This window comes from Coregonus clupeaformis, chromosome 33, assembly GCF_020615455.1.
Source record: "Coregonus clupeaformis isolate EN_2021a chromosome 33, ASM2061545v1, whole genome shotgun sequence".
NCBI classification, from domain to species: domain Eukaryota; kingdom Metazoa; phylum Chordata; class Actinopteri; order Salmoniformes; family Salmonidae; genus Coregonus; species Coregonus clupeaformis.
Window position 1 is genome coordinate 10349288 of NC_059224.1, and position 21494 is coordinate 10370781.

At 45.9% G+C, this 21494-nt stretch overlaps 1 protein-coding gene across 5 annotated transcripts in view; it reads right to left on the minus strand.

The window, feature by feature from the left end:
• Positions 1-21494, minus strand: part of LOC121548619 (serine/threonine-protein kinase MRCK alpha) — a 95948-nt gene that overhangs the window by 8238 nt on the left and 66216 nt on the right. For 2 of the 5 annotated variants that reach the window (XM_041860136.2, XM_041860134.2), the window contains exons 20-39: positions 19700-19848; positions 19359-19450; positions 18613-18689; positions 12795-12833; positions 11860-11970; positions 11676-11759; positions 11336-11441; positions 10914-11050; positions 10422-10561; positions 10212-10293; positions 9814-10033; positions 9486-9548; positions 8853-9106; positions 8262-8601; positions 5992-6089; positions 5808-5892; positions 5471-5594; positions 5037-5154; positions 2895-3015; positions 1159-1319 (exon numbers count right to left, since the gene is read on the minus strand). In XM_041860136.2, coding sequence (XP_041716070.2) covers positions 1159-1319; positions 2895-3015; positions 5037-5154; positions 5471-5594; positions 5808-5892; positions 5992-6089; positions 8262-8601; positions 8853-9106; positions 9486-9548; positions 9814-10033; positions 10212-10293; positions 10422-10561; positions 10914-11050; positions 11336-11441; positions 11676-11759; positions 11860-11970; positions 12795-12833; positions 18613-18689; positions 19359-19450; positions 19700-19848 — 2601 coding nt within the window. Of the gene's footprint in view, positions 1-1158; positions 1320-2894; positions 3016-5036; positions 5155-5470; positions 5595-5807; positions 5893-5991; positions 6090-8261; positions 8602-8852; positions 9107-9485; positions 9549-9813; positions 10034-10211; positions 10294-10421; positions 10562-10913; positions 11051-11335; positions 11442-11675; positions 11760-11859; positions 11971-12794; positions 12834-18281; positions 18330-18612; positions 18690-19358; positions 19451-19699; positions 19852-21494 lie in introns of all 5 variants that reach the window. The other 3 variants (XM_041860132.2, XM_041860133.2, XM_041860135.2) reach the window with 3 other exon arrangements.

Genomic DNA, 21494 nt, shown 5'->3' on the forward strand with positions numbered 1-21494 from the left:
TGGGGGTGGTAGGGTAGACAGTCAGCCAGGTCTTAGGGAGGGTGGGGGTGGTAGGGTAGACAGTCAGCCAGGTCTGAGGGAGGGTGGGGGTGGTAGGGTAGACAGTCAGCCAGGTCTGAGGGAGGGTGGGGGTGGTAGGGTAGACAGTCAGCCAGGTCTTAGGGAGGGTGGGGGTGGTAGGGTAGACAGTCAGCCAGGTCTTAGGGAGGGTGGGGGTGGTAGGATAGACAGTCAGCCAGGTCTGAGGGAGGGTGGGGGTGGTAGGGTAGACAGTCAGCCAGGTCTGAGGGAGGGTGGGGTGGTAGGGTAGACAGTCAGCCAGAAGAGGGAGCCAAAGGCAGGAAGGATAGCTAAGGCTATAATCCCTGCTGGAGGATGGCTAGACGCTTGAGGTAAAGGTTGCTCTTAATCACACATCTAGGATCAGATTATTAGACCCCAATTCTAACCTGACCATTAGGGGGATGAAGAACTATCTGACCCTGAATCAGTAGTTAAGGGTGACTTATAGCTACACCTGGCTGGCTGGGTGGGTGGTTGAGGCTGAGGGTGGGAGAGGCAATGTGCAGATAACCATAGCTGGGGTCAGGGTTGGGTAGGGGGCCGATTGAGTTCCCTGTGAGGGGCTAGGATGCCGGTGCCAGGAACCAATCGGATTGAGGGATGGGATGAGGCGAAGGGCGAGAGGCAGGAGAACACGGAGGCTGGGTGGTGGATGTGGTGGGGGCAGGAGGGGGCAGAGTTATGGGGAACACTTTGATATGTCTAGTTACGTATATGTTTAATATATTGTATATTATAGGTCTTCCACGTCATTGGTCACCAGCTAGAGTATTTTCACTCTGTGTATTGTTATGGCATGATTTCTCACCTGAGTGATCCTGGTCATATTTAGAGCAACTGTGCTCAAATGATTCATGAAATGTGGTTTCAGACCCATCCACTTAACTGTCACAACCAAAACACAACTCTCAGAACACTACGAGATACGACTTATAAGAACAACTTTAAGTCCTAATGGTATATCATCTGATCTGAGACATTCAGCCGATTCAACACAATTCTACCCAATTGTTAGTAGTTGAGTTTTAGTAGCCTTAATCAAGTGCACTTCACCCAGGCACCCTAGGGAGGGAGCACGCTAGGCTGGTCACGTACCTCTCTGTCGAACTGGGAGAGGGGTGCGTCGCTGCAGCCGTCCATACCCCCTCCGGAGGACAAGGAGCTCTCGGAGGGAGAGGTCATGGTCTGGCGCTTAGAGCTGTAGCTACCCCCGGACAGCTCTCTCCTCAACGCATTGCCATTCTGAGATGACGAACCTGGAGAGAGAGAAAAATACATGGAATAGTGGAAGAAAGAGAGGGACGGAGAGAGAGAGGGACGGGGAGAGAGAGGGACGGAGAGAGAGATGGACGGAGAAGGGGAGAGAGAGGGACGGAGAGAGAGAGGGACGGGGAGAGAGAGGGACGGAGAGAGAGAGGGACGGGGAGAGAGAGGGACGGAGAAGGGGAGAGAGAGGGACGGAGAGAGAGAGGGACGGAGAGAGAGAGGGACGAGGAAGGGGAGAGAGAGGGACGGAGAGAGAGAGAGGGACGAGGAGAGAGAGGGACGGAGAAGGGGAGAGAGAGGGACGGAGAGAGTGAGGGACGGGGAGAGAGGGACGGGGAGAGAGTGACGGGGAGAGAGAGAGTGACGGAGAGAGAGAGGGACGGAGAGAGAAAGGGACGGAGAGAGAGAGGGACGGAGAGAGAGAGGGACGGAGACGGGGAGAGAGAGGGACGGAGAAGGGGAGAGAGAGGGACGGAGAAGGGGAGAGAGAGGGACGGAGAGAGAGAGGGGGACGGAGAGAGAGAGAGGGACGGAGAGAGAGAGGGACGGGGAGAGAGAGGGACAGAGAGAGAGAGGGGGAGGGAGAGAGGGACAGAGAAGGTGAGAGGGGGAGGTAGGGAGAGGGGGAGGTAGGGAGAGGGGGAGGTAGGGAGAGGGGAAGGGGAGAGAGAGGGAAGGGGAGAGAGAGGGACGGAGAGAGAGAGGGACGGAGAGAGAGAGGGACGGAGAGAGAGAGAGAGGGACAGAGAGAGAGAGGGACGGAGAAGGGGAGAGAGAGGGACGGAGAGAGAGAGGGACAGAGAAGGGGAGAGAGAGGGACGGAGAGAGAGAGGGAACGGAGAGAGAGAGGGACGGAGAGAGAGGGGCGGGGAGAGAGAGGGACGGGGAGAGAGAGACACGGGGGGAGAGAGGGATGGAGAGAGGGACGGAGAAGGGGAGAGAGAGGGACGGAGAGAGAGAGGACGGAGAGAGAGGGACGGGGAGAGAGAGGGACGGGAGATGGGGAGAGAGAGGGACGGAGAAGGGGAGAGAGAGGGACGGAGAGAGAGAGGGACGGAGAGAGAGTGGGACGGAGACGGGGAGAGAGAGGGACGGAGAAGTGGAGAGAGAGAGGGACGGAGAAGGGGAGAGAGAGGGACGGAGAAGGGGAGAGAGAGGGACGGAGAAGGGGAGAGAGAGGGACGGGGAGAGAGTGGGACGGGGAGAGAGAGGGACGGGGAGAGAGAGGGATGGGGAGAGAGAGGGGGAGGAAGAGAGAGGGACAGAGAAGGTGAGAGGGGGAGGTAGGGAGAGGGGGAGGTAGGGAGAGGGACAGAGAAGGGGAGGTAGGGAGAAGGGAGGGTAGGGAGAGGGGGAGGTAGGAAGGGAAGAGAGAACAATTTGTATCAGGCAATACAAATGCATTTAAATCTACCTTCCATTTTTCACTAGTAACAAGCACTTCCATTTCTCTACCCAGGCCTATATTTACAATGGTATTTTAATCCCCCATTTTATTGATACATTTTATTATACAATATTTCTTTATTTATCAAGCCTAGTGTGTTCGGTAGTGTGGTACTTACGGATGCCCAGTCCACTGCTGGCGCTCATGGAGCGTCCCGGCTCGGCTCTGTTCTTGGTGATGGAGGGGATGGAGACGGAGCCACTGAAGCCTGCAGCACGACTCTCCTGAACACGCACGTTCTGCATTAAGACAGGTCAGCGGCCAGGAGAGGACAGAGACAGACCGGGAAGGATGAGGACAGAGACAGACACACAGAAGATACACGTATATGGATTATGGAGATGAGATGAAAACACAAAGATAGACAGAAACGTTAGTGAATACACACATTCACATAATGATACTAATAACACGTACAGTGGGGGAAAAAAAGTATTTAGTCAGCCACCAATTGTGCAAGTTCTCCCACTTAAAAAGATGAGAGAGGCCTGTAATTTTCATCATAGGTACACGTCAACTATGAAAGACAAAATGAGAAAAAAAATCCAGAAAATCACATTGTAGGATTTTTAATGAATTTATTTGCAAATTATGGTGGAAAATAAGTATTTGTTATATACAGGTTTTCACACACTGTTGCTGGTATTTTGGCCCATTCCTCCATGCAGATCTCCTCTAGAGCAGTGATGTTTTGGGGCTGTCGCTGTTTTGGGGTTGAGATCTGGAGACTGGCTTGGCCACTCCAGGACCTTGAAATGCTTCTTACGAAGCCACTCCTTCGTTGCCCGGGCGGTGTGTTTGGGATCATTGTCATGCTGAAAGACCCAGCCACGTTTCATCTTCAATGCCCTTGCTGATGGAAGGAGGTTTTCACTCAAAATCTCACGATACATGGCCCCATTCATTCTTTACTTTACACGGATCAGTCGTCCTGGTCCCTTTGCAGAAAAACAGCCCCAAAGCATGATGTTTCCACCCCCATGCTTCACAGTAGGTAAGGTGTTCTTTGGATGCAACTCGGCATTCTTTGTCCTCCAAACACGACGAGTTGAGTTTTTACCAAAAAGTTATATTTTGGTTTCATCTGACCATTTGACATTCTCCCAATCCTCTTCTGGATCATCCAAATGCACTCTAGCAAACTTCAGACGGGCCTGGACATGTACTGGCTTAAGCAGGGGGACACGTCTGGCACTGCAGGATTTGAGTCCCTGGCGGCGTAGTGTGTTACTGATGGTAGGCTTTGTTACTTTGGTCCCAGCTCTCTGCAGGTCATTCACTAGGTCCCCCGTGTGGTTCTGGGATTTTTGCTCACCGTTCTTGTGATCATTTTGACCCCACGGGGTGAGATCTTGCGTGGAGCCCCAGATCGAGGGAGATTATCAGTGGTCTTGTATGTCTTCCATTTCCTAATAATTGCTCCCACAGTTGATTTCTTCAAACCAAGCTGCTTACCTATTGCAGATTCAGTCTTCCCAGCCTGGTGCAGGTCTACAATTTTGTTTCTGGTGTCCTTTGACAGCTCTTTGGTCTTGGCCATAGTGGAGTTTGGAGTGTGACTGTTTGAGGTTGTGGACAGGTGTCTTTTATACTGATAACAAGTTCAAACAGGTGCCATTAATACAGGTAACGAGTGGAGGACAGAGGAGCCTCTTAAAGAAGAAGTTACAGGTCTGTGAGAGCCAGAAATCTTGCTTGTTTGTAGGTGACCAAATACTTATTTTCCACCATAATTTGCAAATAAATTCATTAAAAATCCTACAAAGTGATTTTCTGGATTTTTTCTCTCTCAATTTGTCTGTCATAGTTGACGTGTACCTATGATGAAATTACAGGTCTCTCTCATCTTTTTAAGTGGGAGAACTTGCACAATTGGTGGCTGACTAAATACTTTTTTTCCCCACTGTATGCATACTACAATTTATATACATTTTACATTTTAGTCATTTAGCAGACGCTCTTATCCAGAGCGTATATAGACATGATGACCACACATATGCACATGCGTAAACACAGTGACATTAAATCACAAACGACAACAAACACAAACATTCACATGTACAAACACAGACGAAGGAGGAACAACTACCGAGCAGAAATCTATGGACACACTGTAGTATTCTGTCTTTCCTGAGGATCTGGTATAGACTAAAGCAGACTGATATAGACTGTAGTGGTCCGTCTTACCATGGGCAGGTCTTTCCTGAGGATCTAGTATAGACTAAAGCAGACTGATATGGACTGTAGTGGTCTGTCTTACCATGGGCAGGTCTTTGAGAATCTGGATGCCGTCTCCAGGTCCCATGTGGGCCACGTGGTTGAAGTTGGTGGGGTTGGATATCAGCTTGTTCCTCATCTCTGGGTCTCTCAGCATCTCCCTACACAGGGGATACACACACACACGGATCAGCTCACTGAATGCCCCTGTGGAGAGTGAAGGAGAAGCGTCTATAGTGTGTACCATGTAGTGTTGTGTAGCATGCAGTGTTGTGTACCACGCAGTGTTGTGTACCACGCAGTGTTGTGTACCATGCAGTGTTGTGTACCATGCAGTGTTGTGTACCATGCAGTGTTGTGTACCATGCAGTGTTGTGTACCATGCAGTGTTGTGTACCATGCAGTGTTGTGTACCATGCAGTGTTGTGTACCATGCAGTGTTGTGTACCATGCAGTGTTGTGTACAATGTAGTGTACCTCCTCTGCTGCATCCTCTCCTCCTCAGGGACTCTGAAGGAGAAGTGTCTCTTGTTGTTCATGTTGCGAACCATCTGCTTCCTGCTGTTGTCAGACGTCTCAGGAACCACCAACTCGTCACCCTCTGGAATATTAACAACATGGCCGCCGTCGTCAACAGCAGCAATATGGCCCATTTTTTCCCCCCATTGTTTTTCAATCTCTTTTTTTTAACGACAATCCTATTGTGGAATAGAATGAGAATTACACTCAGTCAGTGGTAGTAATAATAATCATTGAGATGTGCACCTCTCCTAACTGACCTGCAGTCTAGAGGCCTATCCTACGTGTCACTGACCTGCCGTCTTGTTTCTGAAGTAAATAAGTCTCACTGTCTCCAGACCCAGGAGGTTCAGGGATCCATCAGGGTTCAGAGGTCGCACCTTCAGGAAGGCAACGGGGTCAAAGGTTAAACCTACCATGCACACACACAACAATTCGACTAACGGCCCTCCGTTACATCTGCAGTCCTATACTCTCACCTTCTTCAATGGGATGGTCTGAATCCACTCCATGGTGTTGACATCAAAAACATCCACAGCATTCTCACTGTACACTGACAGGTAGGGGGCGTTGTAACCTAGTGAGGAGAAAGGAGGACAACATCAGCTTCAGGCTTAAAGCTACATTCTGGGATTCGTTTTTCAGCAAAACGGCAGCCCCCGGAATGCTTTGGGATGGGGCTAGGGAAATGTAACCCCTCACAAATTCTCAGAGAGCCGCTCTAGAAGCAAGGACTGACAGTCCATGACATCCACACGATAGTTTTCAACATATTCAGAAGCAATATACACTACCGTTCAAAAAAGTTTGGGGTCACTTAGAAATGTCCTTGTTTTCCATGAAAACATACATGAAATGAGTTTGAATAGGAAATATAGCAAAATGCATAGGAAATGTATTGTTGAGGTAATCTGAAGAGATTTCACCCCATGCAGCCTGAAGCACCTCCCACAAGTTGGATTGGCTTGAAGGGCACTTCTTACGTACCATACGGTCAAGCTGCTCCCACAACAGCTCAATAGGGTTGAGATCCGGTGACTGTGCTGGCCACTCCATTATAGACAGAATACCAGCTGACTGCTTCTTCCCTAAATAGTTATTGCGTAGTTTGGAGCTGTGCTTTGGGTCATTGTCCTGTTGTAGGAGGAAATTGGCTCCAATCAAGCGCCGTCCACAGGGTATGGCATGGCGTTGCAAAATGGAGTGAGAGCCTTCCTTCTTCAAGATCCCTTTTACCCTGTACAAATCTCCCACTTTACCACCACCAAACACCCCCCAGACCATCACATTGCCTCCCCCATGCTTGACAGATGGCATCAAGCACTCCTCCAGCATCTTTTCATTTGTTCTTCTTTGTGATCCGAACACCTCAAACTTCAATTAGTCTGTCCTTAACACTTTTTTCCAATCTTCCTCTGTCCAGTGTCTGTGTTCTTTTGCCCATCTTAATATTTTATTTTTATTGGCCAGTCTGAGATATGGCTTTTTATTTGTAACTCTGCCTAGGAGGTCAGCATGCCGGAGTCACTGTTGACGTTGAGACTGTTGTTTTGCGGGTACTATTTAATGAAGCTGCCAGCTGAGGACCTGTGAGGCGTCTGTTTCTCAAACTAGACACTAATGTATTTGTCCTCTTGCTCAGTTGTGCACCGGAGCCTCCCACTCCTCTTTCTATTCTGGTTAGAGACAGTTTGCGCTGTTCTGTGAAGGGAGTAGTACACAGCGTTGTACGAGATCTTCAGTTTCCTGGCAATTTCTCGCATGGAATAGCCTTCATTTCTCAGAACAAGAATAGACTGACGAGTTTCAGAAGAAAGTTCTTTGTTTCTGGCCATTTTGATTCTGTAATCAAACCCACAATTGCTGATGCTCCAGATGCTAGTCTTAAGAAGGCCAGTTTTATTGCTTCAGCTGTGCTAACATAATTACAAAAGTGTTTTCTAATGATCAATTAGCCTTTTAAAAATGATAAACTTGGATTAGCAAACACAACGTGCCATTGGAACATAGGACTGATGGTTGCTGATAATGGGCCTCTGTATGCCTATGTAGATATTCCATTAAAAATCAGCTACAATAGCCATTTCCAACATTAACAATGTCTACACTGTATTTCTGATCAATTTGATGTTATTTTAATGGACAAAAAAAATGCTTTTCTTTAGAAAACAAGGACATTTCTAAGTGACCCCAAACTTTTGAATGGTAGTGTACTTTGTTTGATTTTGTTCCTGTTGTTTGTAAACAGTGGGGAAATTAAACCTTGTATAAAATACTTGGTTTATGAAAAGGTTAAAGGCCAACTCCACCTCTTTTCAACCTCATTGTCATTATCTCCAGCACAATACCAGTGTCAACATGTGAAAACGGCACATTTGTAAGTTTTGTAGAAAAAAATATATAGCAAAAAAGTTATACTCGATGACATCATCAAAAGTTTAAACATTTTAAAAAGTGATTTTCAAACACTATGAAATGCGCGGTGACGTGGGGAGCAAGAAAATACCCTCCCTTGGGCTAGAAACTCGTTGCAGGTTTTGAAAATCACTGTTTTTTACTTTTAATCCTACCCTGTGATGTCACAGAGAAGCATTTTTTCAGGACCTTTCTTCTGATCTGTTTAACCACAGATCATAGAAATACACTGTTTCACACATGTAGACACTGGTATTGTCCTGGAGATGAAGGATCTGAGGTTGAAAAGTGGCAGAATTAGCCTTTAAGGCTGTTGTGCTGGTTCAGAACTCACAGGCGGAGTTGGGAACGGCGGGCCACATCAGCTCCTGCTGGCGCGAGCGGCGGCCCTGCGAGTCCACGTAGACCCCTATGGCTGAGAAGCAGAGCAGCAGCTCCTTGGAGGAGATCTCCACGGCACACAGCGCGTCCAGGGCCTGCTGGGAGATGAAGGCCAGGGTGTGGTCCTCGGGGTGCAGCAGGCTGACCGGGACACAGTCCCCATGGACGCTGTAGCGTGTGAAGCCAGCCTGGTAGCCCACACACAGCCGCTCGCTCAGGAGACCCATCCACTGGACGGGACCTGGGGTTTGGAGCTCCCGCAGCCGGCGGTGGCGCACCTTGCTCTTGTTCACCTGGGAGATATAGAACCATCATGTTGTTATATTGTGAGTTCATTCTTTAATATTTGTAGGCTTAATCGACCCTTCATAATCCCATAAATAGAGCCTATATAGTTGCTTAAAATATATTTTATAAGCAAAGTTATATTACATAATTTGTAACATACTTAAGAGCGACAACATAGAAAAACGGCTGGTAAAAGTGCTTAACAAACAAAGTCCCACCAACCCCATCCCTTCTGCTACCACCTCCCACCACCCACCTCGTAACAGATGACCTGTCTCTTCATGGCCACACACAGACAAGTGAGGGAGTTGTTTCGGACAGAGCCGGACACCAGCGCCGTGCAGCCCTTGGTCTCGGCCAGCTTATAGGAGTCCATCTCCCGTCCGTCCAGCGCGGCCATGGGGAAAAGACGGACGTGACGGTTACGGCCGGAGATGACCGCTAGGAGCTGCTCCTGGGGGACCAGGTCAATGTGGTGGACTTTCTTATTGTCCCCAACACGGATGATCTCTGTTAGGTCAGGAGGGGAGAGAGGAGGAGGAGAGAGAGGAGGGGAGGGGAGAGGAGGGGAGAGAGGAGGGGAGGGGAAGTAGAGGAGGAGGGGAGAGAGGAGGGGAGAGAGGGAAAGTAGAGGAGGAGGAGGAGAGAGAGGGGGGGAGAGGAGGGGGAGAGAGAGTTGACAAAAAAACTCCACTGTGATCGCCAACATGTGGTGAGAATTCAACTGCATAATGGGAAAAGTGCATCACCATCTCCAGGTGGGTACTAAAGTCTCACCATCTCCAGGTGGGTACTAAAGTCTCACCATCTCCAGGTGGGTGCTGGAGTCTTACCATCTCCAGGTGGGTGCTGGAGTCTTACCATCTCCAGGTGGGTGCTAAAGTCTTACCATCTTTGGTGACATGGATGACAAAAAGGCCTTCCTCGTTGCCCAGGGCAACACGCTCGTGATCTGAAGAAAAAACAACAAGAGTAGGTTTGATTCAGAGTCTACTGCAGGGCTAGGTATCGAGGTGCATAAAGTCTGTCCCCATCTGTTCTGCAGTAGAGAGGTCATTAGAACCCTGGTAATGACAGAGGGAGACTGCAGCAGAACATGTAATGGCTGTATACAACAAACTAAAGTCAGATACAGAGTTTGGTTCATGTTCCTATATTTACTTCCTTACTACATGGCCAAAATAAAGAGGCTGTGTGTGTGTGTGTCCTCCACCTACCTATAATAGCGGCGGACTGCGTGGTCTTGATGAGCGGTAGCGTGCTGTCGTAAGCCTCTTTGGGCACGTAGACGAAACGCTCCTTCAGCTTGTTCTTCTTGAGGATGCGGTGCAGCTCGCTGACAAGCCCCACCCACTTGTTCCTCTCATGGTCGCTGTCGGCCAGGATCAGGATGGAAGGCTTGTGACTGGAGGAGGGGGAGAGCTGGGACGCCGTCACCTGGAGGGGTTAGAGGTCAGAGGAGACAACTTTCAGAACGGCCTCCCCACAACAAAAGCAGAAGTACTGTTAAAAGCTGAGAAATCTGAAGACTGTGGAACAGGTGGGGGAGTAATCACTGAGTAAACGTATGAATGTATAAATGCATTTATTCAAAAATCATGAATAAAAGGCTTACCCTGAATATACATGGGATGTCCTTGCGACTGGCATGAATGACATCTGATGCCAGAACAGAGCTGACTGAAAACTCCTCATCCCTGGAAAACAAAGAAGGAGAGAGAGTGAACTAAAGAACTAAACCCAGAGGTAATTCTGATAAGCAGCCATTGCTTTCTCCCATCTATGGGAGTTGTAGTTCAGACAGAGCTCAGGTTGTAGTCCTTACCTCATGTCTATGACCTGACTGACGACCACACTGGGCGTTGTGGTCTTGCCCTCTCCCAGCTCGTACAGGAAGAGCTTGAAGTCACACACCACGGCCACCGCCCGCTGCCAACCCTTCTTCACCCCTGTGGGCTTGGGCACCTGGGAACACACACAGGGACAGACACACACTTCAGTCTCCCAGATAGACCCAACCTAGTATGGCCAGTGGTGAAAAACCCTTGTATTTGGGAGCTATTGGTTGTGCAGGGTTTTGTTCCAGCCCAGTACTACAGACAGAGACATATTTTATTATACACACACCATTAACAGGCAAACCTCACAAACACACACAGGTCAGCCTCTGGAGATAGAGAGGCTATACATACAAGGTAAAATATACGTTTTTAAATGTGCACTTTAATTCACAGGTAGGGACTTATTCCAGCAGGAAATGTCAACCCAAAGTTTTTAAAAGAGGTCATAAACAAACAATCTTCTGTGTCATACGTACTCTGACGTGTCCCTCGTAGGCAGTGCCGATGCCCCTCTGAGGGTCGATGCCCAGCGGCCCCCTGGTCTGGTCATGTGGCACGGGGCACACCGCTGGAGCCTTGTCAGCACATGTCACGTGGCATGAGAAGTTACACACTACAGGACCAGACAGGAGAGAATGAGTGGGTTATATCCATTATAGCCACGTCACGCATCAAAAGAGAATGTACCAACACCTCAGTCTAGTCCCGCTTCCTGCTTCCATCCTGCCTTCTTCTCCTCCTTCCATTTCAGTTTCCCTCACTCCCTTTTCTCAAATCCCAGTCTCCCTCCCTTTCTCCCCCGCTCTCCTCATTCTCCCATCTGTCTTCCTCCCTCTCTCCTCCTCCTCCCCCTTTTATCCACTCTCCCTTTCTCTCCCCCTCTCTCCTCTTCTCCTACCTTCACAGGTGCAGCCCTGGCGGATGAGTCCCACCATCAGAGAGGTGCACTGGTTACACTTGGTGGGAGCACTGAAGGACTTCACCACAAACTGGTGGGCTTTGGGCTGCATGGGACAAACAGGGGAGAACAGAGGGCCGGTCAAAACACATAGGACAAATACAGAAAGGACACGCACACACACATTAAAAAGTGACATTTTATTTAAATACAGCAACGGTAAGCATTTTAATCTTAGCCTGGTCTTCGTCGGGTCCATGGGATTGACATTACAAAGTATTGACTGTGGTTAAAACAGTAGAAGGGTATTTGGGAAGTCTAGAAGGATGTCAGGTCTTACCTTGGGTGATGAGCGGCCGATACTACCATAGCCTCCTGATCGCATGGTGGGGGTCTGGACTGTGCGTGGGGGGTGGTCTATCAACTGGAGGGAGGGAAAAGACAAATATTTGAGTACAGCACAATATATACCTATTTAATCTATGGCCGGGAAACCAGCGTAGTGGTCAAAGTTCAGGGTTCACCTCAATGGGCTCCACGTCGCTGGCCATGGAGGGCGACCGTGAGCGAGACTTCTTGGAGTCCTCGTCCCTGGATGGGGTGTTGGAGGGAGTGAAGTTATCCACCGAGTCCACCTGGGGGGGAGCAAGAGAGAGAGAGAGAGAGCAAGGTAGAAAGAAAGAAGTGTTGCTGGACATAGAAGAAATGGTGTTCGGGAGTTGTTAGAAAGTAAGGAAACCAAGAGAGACCAAAAAGCACCATCCATGCTTAGAGGGAAAAGCAAGAAATCCATTGAACCAGGTAGATGCACAATATTATAAAGGTAAATGGGGATTGTGGTCATACATTTTACATTTACATTTTAGTCAATTAGCAGACGCTCTTATCCAGAGCGACTTACAGTAGTGAGTTCATACATTTTCATACTTTTTTCATACTGGTCCCCTGTGGGAATTGAACTCACAACCCTGGCGTTGCAAGCGCCATGCTCTCAAAACTGAGACACACGTAGTAGATATAGGACTGACCATCCCATTGGTCAATTGTCATTAGGAAGCCTAAAGGTTGGACCACAAACCCATGAACCATGCATATGACAAGAGCGGTACACATCACCTTTTGACCATGCTGACTGTACCACCAGAGAGAACAGCACCACCATAAACCATGCTTTTGGTTTGGGGAAATCCACAAAGCCACTTGGAGGACAACAACATATAGGCTAGGTTACTGTAGCTTACTGGAGGACTACAGTGCAGGCCATACACCATGCCTTAGAAACACACAGTAACAGACCCCTTACAAGGAAGCATTTGATAGAACTTATTTGAAAGTCCAAGGTTGCTTTTTCCCATGCACACAGACAATGTATTCCCATTCATGCAACAGACAGGATTGAGATTCAGAGGGTGATTGGGCACAGACAAAATAACAAGCACAGAACTGCTGCTTAGCTTACACGTCTGCCTTTGCTAGTTGGCCCAACGGATGGAGAGCGCTTCAGTGGGGGGAGAGAGACAGAGAGGGGGATGGAGAATTGGAGAGATGTAAACATTGAGAAGTCTGAAGTGGCTCTTAAATAGGACACATTAAAAAGGAATGATAGCCTATCTATCTGTTGAAGATGTCCTTTCCACATTGCACTGAAGGTCACTGCCTGGATTGGGTCATCTCTGTCAACGTCCCAAATGGCACCCTATTCCCTACATAGTGCACTATTTTTCACCAGAGCCCCTGGTCAAAGGGAATAGGGTGCCATTTGGGATGCAGTCTCTAGGCCTAATAGGGGAACTCGTGATAGTACTACTGTGTGGAAGGGAAGCTCATTACAGGGTATTAAACAGATGTATGTTCTGTAGTGTCTGGACTCAAAGCCAAGTATGACTTTAAAGAATGTCTGTATAGTGAATGGCTACATGGAACTCTATTCCACATCAAGTAACTCACGCAAACAGTAAAATCAGATTTAGAAAAACACAAAAATACACCTTATGGAACAGCGAGGACTGTGAAGAGTCACACACACAGGTACAAACACACATAACATACACACTATCCACACACGTACACCTGGATGGCGTTTTGTAGTAGAGTAGTAGCCTGAGGGCACACACTTCATGAATTGTGAAATCTGTTGTAAAATGTATTTTAATGTTTAAAAATTGTATTATAATGTATATTACTGCCTTCATTTTAGCTGGACCCCAGGAAAAGTAGCTGCTGCCTTGGCAGGAACTAATGGGGATCCTTAATAAATACAAATACAAAATGGAAGGAATCCTCTCAGTCGACAAACATTATTTTAAAGTGGAACTGACAGCATTTTAGCAACATGAAATTTTATTAAAATCTGTTCATATACAGCGCCTTCAGAAAGTATTCACACCCTTTAACTTCTTCCACATTTTATTGTGTTACAGCCTGAATTCAAAATGTAAACACAATTAGGGCTGTGGCGGTCATGACATTTTGTCCGCCGGTTATTGTCATGCAAAAGACTGCCGGTGTCACAGTAATTGACTGTTAACATAAACACGTTTAATATCTCCAGGCCTCCAAGCTGCATACAAGCCGCTGATGCCGCCTTTGCAACACTACATTTTATTTTATATAAATCAATTGAATATACTCTATTACAATAAATCCATTATATATTTTAGTTCGTTTTAAATAAACATTATGATTTGAAGAAAATGTATTTCTGAAGAACAGCATACGAGTTGGCCTACTGTATGTTATCTGGCTATGCTCCATGCCATAGGCTGTAGGCTTGTTCATTTAGCTGACAAGATATGCTTTTAAGTCCCATGCCATTATTTTATATTATATGATTTTATAGTAAGAATAATATAATTGAATTTAGCTGAATAAAATAGAAAGGATATCTTTCCCATTCCGTTCTCTCCCAGACTAGTGGATATAAATATTGGAGCGTAACATAAGGTAACCAGTCCATCCAGTATGCATAATAATCGAGTCCACACTCAAAGGCGATTACTCAAATTAGTTTTATTTTGGAGTACAGGCTAGACCAATTATGTACCAAAGATATCTTAAATAAGTTTTGTTTTATGTTTTTCTGCAATGCCTAATATGCGGTAGGCTATTGTATAATGGCACAATCATAATACAGTTTTTTTTTGGGGGGGGGGGCTTGGGCTCATAAGCCTGTGCATAATATGCATATGGTGTTTTGAATTAATCATCACCTTAGAAAGCGCTGTCCATTTGGTTGTGTTAGGCTTTGAAACAACATACACATCGACCATGTTTTACACTCAGTTTCAACCTGTTGTTGAACTTCTTTCTTCAAATTGATAATCACAGTGAGGTGAGTTTTAAAAGCATGATACTGTTTTGATGATAAGTGTTTGATGAGATTTTCGATTGCATTTGCATTGATGTCAGTGGTTAGCGGGACAATACAGCCCTGAGTACCAGGCCATTAGGACCTGATGGTTGTTAGTAAGCTGCGTAATACTGAAGCACGTCCTGAGTGCATAACAGGAGATTACCGTGACTCAAAGGTCACATGGAATTTTACTGCGGTCATGACTGCCGGTGTGGCGGTAATACAGTCACCGCAACAGCCCTACACACAATACCCCATAATGTCAAAGTGGAATTTTGTTTGCAGAACATTTTTGAAATTAATAAAACATTTAAAGCTGAAATGTCTTGAGTCAATAAGTATTCAACCTCTTTGTCATGGCAAGCCTAAATAAGTTCAGGAGTAAAAATGTGCTTAACAAATTGCATAATAAGTTGCATGGACTCATTCCGTGTTCAATAATAGTGGTTAACATGATTTTTTTATGACTACACCATCTCTGTACCCCACACATACAGTACAATTATCTGTAAGGTCCCTCAATCGAGTAGTGAATTTGAAGCACAGATTCAACCACAAAGACCAGGGTTCAATGCCTTGCAAAGAAGGTAGATGTGTGTAAAAAAAAAAGAAGAAAAAAAAAGCAGACGCTGAATATCCCTTTGAGCATGGTGAAGTTATTAACTAGGCTTTGGATGGTGTATCAATACACCCAGGGATTTTAACATGAGGCCAATGGTGATTTTAAAACAGTTACAGAGTTGAATGGTTGTGACGGAAACGGGATACAGCTATAAACACAGGCAAAATCTTAGAGGAAAATCTGGTTCAGTCTGCTTTCCAACAGACACTGGGGGACTAATTTACTTTTCAGCAGGACAATAACCTAAAACACAAGGCCAAATATACACCCGAGTTGCTTACCAAGACGACATTGAATGGCCTAGTGAAAGTTTGACTTAAATCTTGAAAATCTATGGCAAGACTTGAAAATGGCTGTCTAGCAATGATCCAGAATCAAAAATACTTGACAGAGCTTGAAGAATAAACAAAATAATAAAACGGGCTAATATTGTCCAATCCAGGTGTGGAAAGGTCTTAGAGACTTACCCAGAACGACCCACAGCTGTAATCGCTTCTACAAATTATGGACTCCGGAGTGTGAATACTTATTTAAATAAAATATTTCTGTATTTCATTTTCAATACATTTGAAAAAATGTCTAAAAACATGTTTTCACTTTGTCATTATGGGGTATTGTGTGTAGTTGGGTTAGAAAAAAAATATTTAATCAATTTAGAATTCAGGCTGTAACACAACAAAATGTGAATGCTTTTTGAAGGCACTGTACACCCCCAGGAAGGATATGAGGCCTTTTCTGACATGTAACCACTTAGATATGGTAATTTTATAGTTTTCATACTTTCATATAATGTTTGGGAATGACATAGAGTAAGGCATTTGTGAAATATCTACAGCAATATAGAGTGGGAAAGCAGCCGTGCGTTTTGACAATTAATAGACACTGCAGTAAATAAAACCTAACAAAAACATCTGTCTTGCCCAGGACCGGACTTTACACAGACCGGTGCGCAATAGTCAAATCAGAGCTACAGTAGGCCTATATGCAAACAAGCCATTTGTCACAAGGGCCTGTCATCATTCACTTTGACTGTGTGTTTACAGGCAGTAGCAACAGCGTCTGATCTTCAGGCAGCATTTGCCAAAAAGCCACAAAATACACCGGAATGGATTTCTGCAAATATGTAAATACCACGGGAGTTCTCTTACATTGATCAAACAACAATGAAAAGGTTGGCTCGCTCACCCTCAGTTGCCTATACACATCAACCACAACAAGATCAACAACTAATGTTAGCCAGAGCGAAATAGCTAAAATCTAATGAGGAAACAGTAGATAAACCCTCTCAAACTTTTTCAGCTTGTAGTTGGCCGTCAAAATTGCACTGATAAACGATGGGGAATAGTAGCCGGCTCTCCCTTCTGCAGCTTGCTTGCCAATGCATGCTTGTCCCAACCCACGTTTTAATAATTGAATGGGAACTTGCCTGCCTCCCTGACCTTTTGATCGATGCCAAATACAGTTGATTGACAACTAAGAGATATGCTAACTGTGGATAACAGTCATTCAAGTTCAGAATAGCTAGCTAGCAAAGTGAGTCACATTTCTTGCTAGCTAACCAAATGACACCTACAACTCTAGCTATAGCCACAGAAAAATATATGGGGGGGAAAAGTTGGCCACTCACCCACTCGTCCAATGACATGTCATCCTCCCAGAAGCTAGCTAGCTAATGTTAGGCTGCATGTTTTAAGCTCGCTAAATAAATTGCTACAAAAATAGATAAGCTAGACTATTAGCCACGTTATGACTGACTTGTGATTATTGCCCTTGCTAGTTTCATTGTATTGACATTCCCAGCCTTAGTTACATTAGTCAGTTTTTGTTTAAAATATTGAGTCATTAAAACCGAATCCCGAATGGCTGGAGGGAGCAAACAATGTACCAGGCCAGCTGTGATTTACAACCTAATAGCAATATTTGTTGGACTACCAAGAAATGTATTGGTGAATTACAGTACATTGATCATGCATTGAACTGCTTCCATCTATTCTGCCAACTATGCCTCATATAAAGTTGGTTTTGTAGCATAAACTGGGAATTTGATTTTTTTTACTGATATTATGATTGTGTGTTTGTTTCATATATGACATGCTGTCAGTTCCACTTGAAGTCTTAGCTAAAAGCCAAGGAGCCCAAACTCTCACTCAATGGCTACGTCACAGTTATCCACCCTTTTTCTGAAGTGTGCATTTGCACACCTTCTCAAATTGATTTAACAAACGGTTGAAACTCCCTCGAGCCCACGGCTCTCCAACCCTGTTCCTGGAGAGCTACCGTCCTGTAGGTTCACTACAACCCTAATCTAGCACACCTGATTCTAATACTTAGCTGGTTGATACAACTAGGGTTGGAGAGAACACCTACAGGAGGGTAGCTCTCCAGGAACAGGGTTGGAGAGAACACCTACAGGAGGGTAGCTCTCCAGGAACAGGGTTGGAGAGAACACCTACAGGAGGGTAGCTCTCCAGGAACAGGGTTGGAGAGCCCTGCTCTAGCCAATTCTTATGCCAATCCTATGCTTTTAAATTCATGACACTTTGGGAGAAATGTGGAAAATCGAGACATAGCCAAAGACTGGGTAATGTTGATCTACTACTACATTCACAGAAGACTCATTGGCTAGTAGGCCCATCAACTCACACAGGACTAGCTATGATGCTCACAGACACGCACACAGACGAACACAGAGGGGTACGGTTCACGAACTCACACTGGATCAAATGACATCACCACTCTCTTTATGAGGCAACTAGTTAGCTTATAGTCTATCTACAGCCTATAGCTCCACAGACACACGTCGCCCACTGCCCAACAGAAAGCAACTAGTTAGCTTATAGTCTATCTACAGCCTATAGCTCCACAGACACACGTCGCCCACTGCCCAACAGAAAACAACTAGTTAGCTTATAGTCTATCTACAGCCTATAGCTCCACAGACACACGTCACCCACTGCCCAACAGAAACTTACGTCTTCCCAAAACTCAATTAAAGAGGAAGAGGATGAGGAGAAAGAGTCCTGATGGAGCAGAACATGAAAACAAGGAGAGCCAAATAAAAACAAGATGTCAAATATTCATACAAATGAAAGAAACTAAATTAATAAAATAAAATGAATGTTCTGAACAAAATCGGTGTTTTTTTTTTTTTTAAGTGAAGGAAGGAACACCCACACACACACAAAAAAAGATAAAGGTTGATTAAAGAATTCCTCTCATCTTTAAATGGATCAGAGACAGTGGAATTGGGAACAGATTATTAAGAGACATTCTGTCTGTAAAGTCTGAAGGATGGTTACTTACATCGAACTGGTCCAGGGCTGAGGTGGGGGCGTTGAGGAAGGCCAGGAAAGAGTTCTGGGAGTCCTGGTGTTTCACACCTACACAAGACAACCACACCAGAGACAAACATCACATCAGCATGCTGTACTAGAAGAGGCTTTAGCACAGAGAAAGTGGAAAACTGTTGTGCTCTCCCAGCTTCGTACGTTGAAAGTTTCTTAGTTGGTCCAGTTATTCCATTGAAAAACAAAAAGGTTGGCACTCAAATAGAATACATGGTGTGGAGAGGAGTAACACAGGTCAGAGGTGATGGTGTGGAGAGGAGTAACACAGGTCAGAGGTGATGGTGTGGAGAGGAGTAACACAGGTCAGAGGTGATGGTGTGGAGAGGAGTAACACAGGTCAGAGGTGATGGTGTGGAGAGGAGTAACACAGGTCAGAGGTGATGGGGTGGAGAGGAGTAACACAGGTCAGAGGTGATGGTGTGGAGAGGAGTAACACAGGTCAGAGGTGATGGTATGGAGAGGAGTAACACAGGTCAGAGGTGATGGTGTGGAGAGGAGTAACACAGGTCAGAGGTGATGGTGTGGAGAGGAGTAACACAGGTCAGAGGTGATGGTATGGAGAGGAGTAACACAGGTCAGAGGTGATGGTGTGGAGAGGAGTAACACAGGTCAGAGGTGATGGTGTGGAGAGGAGTAACACAGGTCAGAGGTGATGGTATGGAGAGGAGTAACACAGGTCAGAGGTGATGGTTCCAGTCTCACCCCTGCGCAGGCGGAACTCCTCTGTATCCTTCTTCAGCCTCTCGATCTCAGCCAGCAGGTCCTGGTTCTTAGTCTCCGACTCCTGCAGTTTACTGAGGAGAGAGGAGGATGGAGGAACAAGAGAATGTCAACAATGTCAAATCAGATCATGCAAGCGTAATAGAGCAATGGTGGTTTAGGTGCACTTTCTTGACAGATTGCAATGTACTGCATTTTAATGTGCCTGGCATCCCATGTTCCCTTTTGGAAAAATAAAGATTCAGTGTAGTCTCAGTGTAGTTCTTAGACTAAGTAAGAGTTTAAAAGTAGAAGTAACTAAGTAAGAGCAGCAGTGGATGTACCACTCAGTGGAGATGTTGGAGGCCTTGACTTTGTTCAGTTCGTCTTGGATGGTCTGTTTGGCTCTGATCTCAGCATCCAGTGCAGACTGCAGCTCCAGACGGGCCGACATGTCCAGCTTAGCAAACCTCCGCACCTTCCACGGCATGTCCTGCTGTAGGGGGAGGGGATAGAGAAAGAGAGCGACATCAATAAAGAAGGGTAAGTTCAATGCAGATGTGAGGAGTGTGTGTGTGTATCTGCACAGTGCATTCGGAAAGTATTCAGACCCCTTGACTTATTCCACATTTTGTTACGTTACAGCCTTATTCTAAAATTGATTAAATAGTTTTTTTCCCCTCATCAATCTACACACAATACCCCATAATGACTAAGCAAAAACAGGTTTAGACATTTTTGCAAATGTATAAAAAAAACGGAAATATCACATTTACATAAGTATTCAGACCCTTTACTCAGTACTTTGTTGAAGGACCTTTAGCAGCGATTACAGCCTTGAGTCTTCTTGGGTATGATGCTACAAGCTTGGCACACCTGTATTTGGGAAGTTTCTCCCATTCTTCTCTGCAGATTCTCTCAAGCTCTGTTAGGTTGGATGGGGAGCGTCGCTGCACAGCTATTTTCAGGTCTCTCCAGAGATGTTCGATTGGGTTCAAGTCTAGGCTCTGGCTGGGCCACTCAAGGACATTCAGAGACTTGTCCCGAAGCCACTCCTGCATTGTCTTGGCTGTGTGCTTAGGGTCGTTGTCCTGTTGGAAGGTGAACCTTCACCCCAGTCTGAGGTCATGAGCTCTCTGGAGCAGGTTTTCATCAATGATCTCTCTGTACTTTGCTCCGTTCATCTTTCCCTCGATCCTGACTAGTCTCCCAGTCCCTGCCGCTGAAAAACATCTCCACAGCATGATGCTGCCACCACCATGCTTCACCATAGGGATGGTGCCAGCGTTCCTCCAGACGTGACGCTTGGCATTCAGACCAAAGTTCAATCTTGGTTTCATCAGACCAGAGAATCTTGTTTCTCATGGTCTGAGAGTCCTTTAGGTGCCTTTTGGCAAACTCCAAGCGGGCTGTCATGTGCCTTTTACTGAGGAGTGGCTTCTGTCTGGCCACTCCACCATAAAAGCCTGATTGGTTGAGTGCTGCAGAGATGGTTGTTCTTCTGGAAGGTTCTCCCATCTCCACAGAGGAACTCTGGAGCTCTGTCAGAGTGACCATCAGGTTCCTGGTCACCTCCCTGAACAAGGCCCTTCTCCACCGATTGCTCAGTTTGGCCGGCTCTAGGAAGAGTCTTGGTGGTTCCTAACTTCTTCCATTTAAGAATGATGGAGGCCACTGTGTTCTTGGGGACCTTCATTGCTGCAGAAATGTTTTGGTACCCTTCCCCAGATCTGTGCCTCGACACAATCCTGTCTCGGAGCTCTACGGACAATTCCTTTGACCTCATGGCTTGGTTTTTGCTCTGACATGCACTGTCAACTGTGAAACCTTTTATAGACAGGTGTGTGCCTTTCCAAATCATGTGCAATCAATTGAATTTACCACAGGTGGACTCCAATCAAGTTGTAGAAACATCTCAAGGGTGATCAATGGAAACAGGATGCACCTGTGCTCAATTTCGAGTCTCATAGCAAAGGGTCTGAATACTTATGTAAATAAGGTATTTCTGTTTTTATTTGTAATACATTTGCAAAAAATTATAAAAACCTGTTTTCGCTTCGTCATTATGAGGTATTGTGTGTAGATGGAGTATAAAAAGTAATTTAATCAATTTTAGAATAAGGCTGTAATGTAACAAAA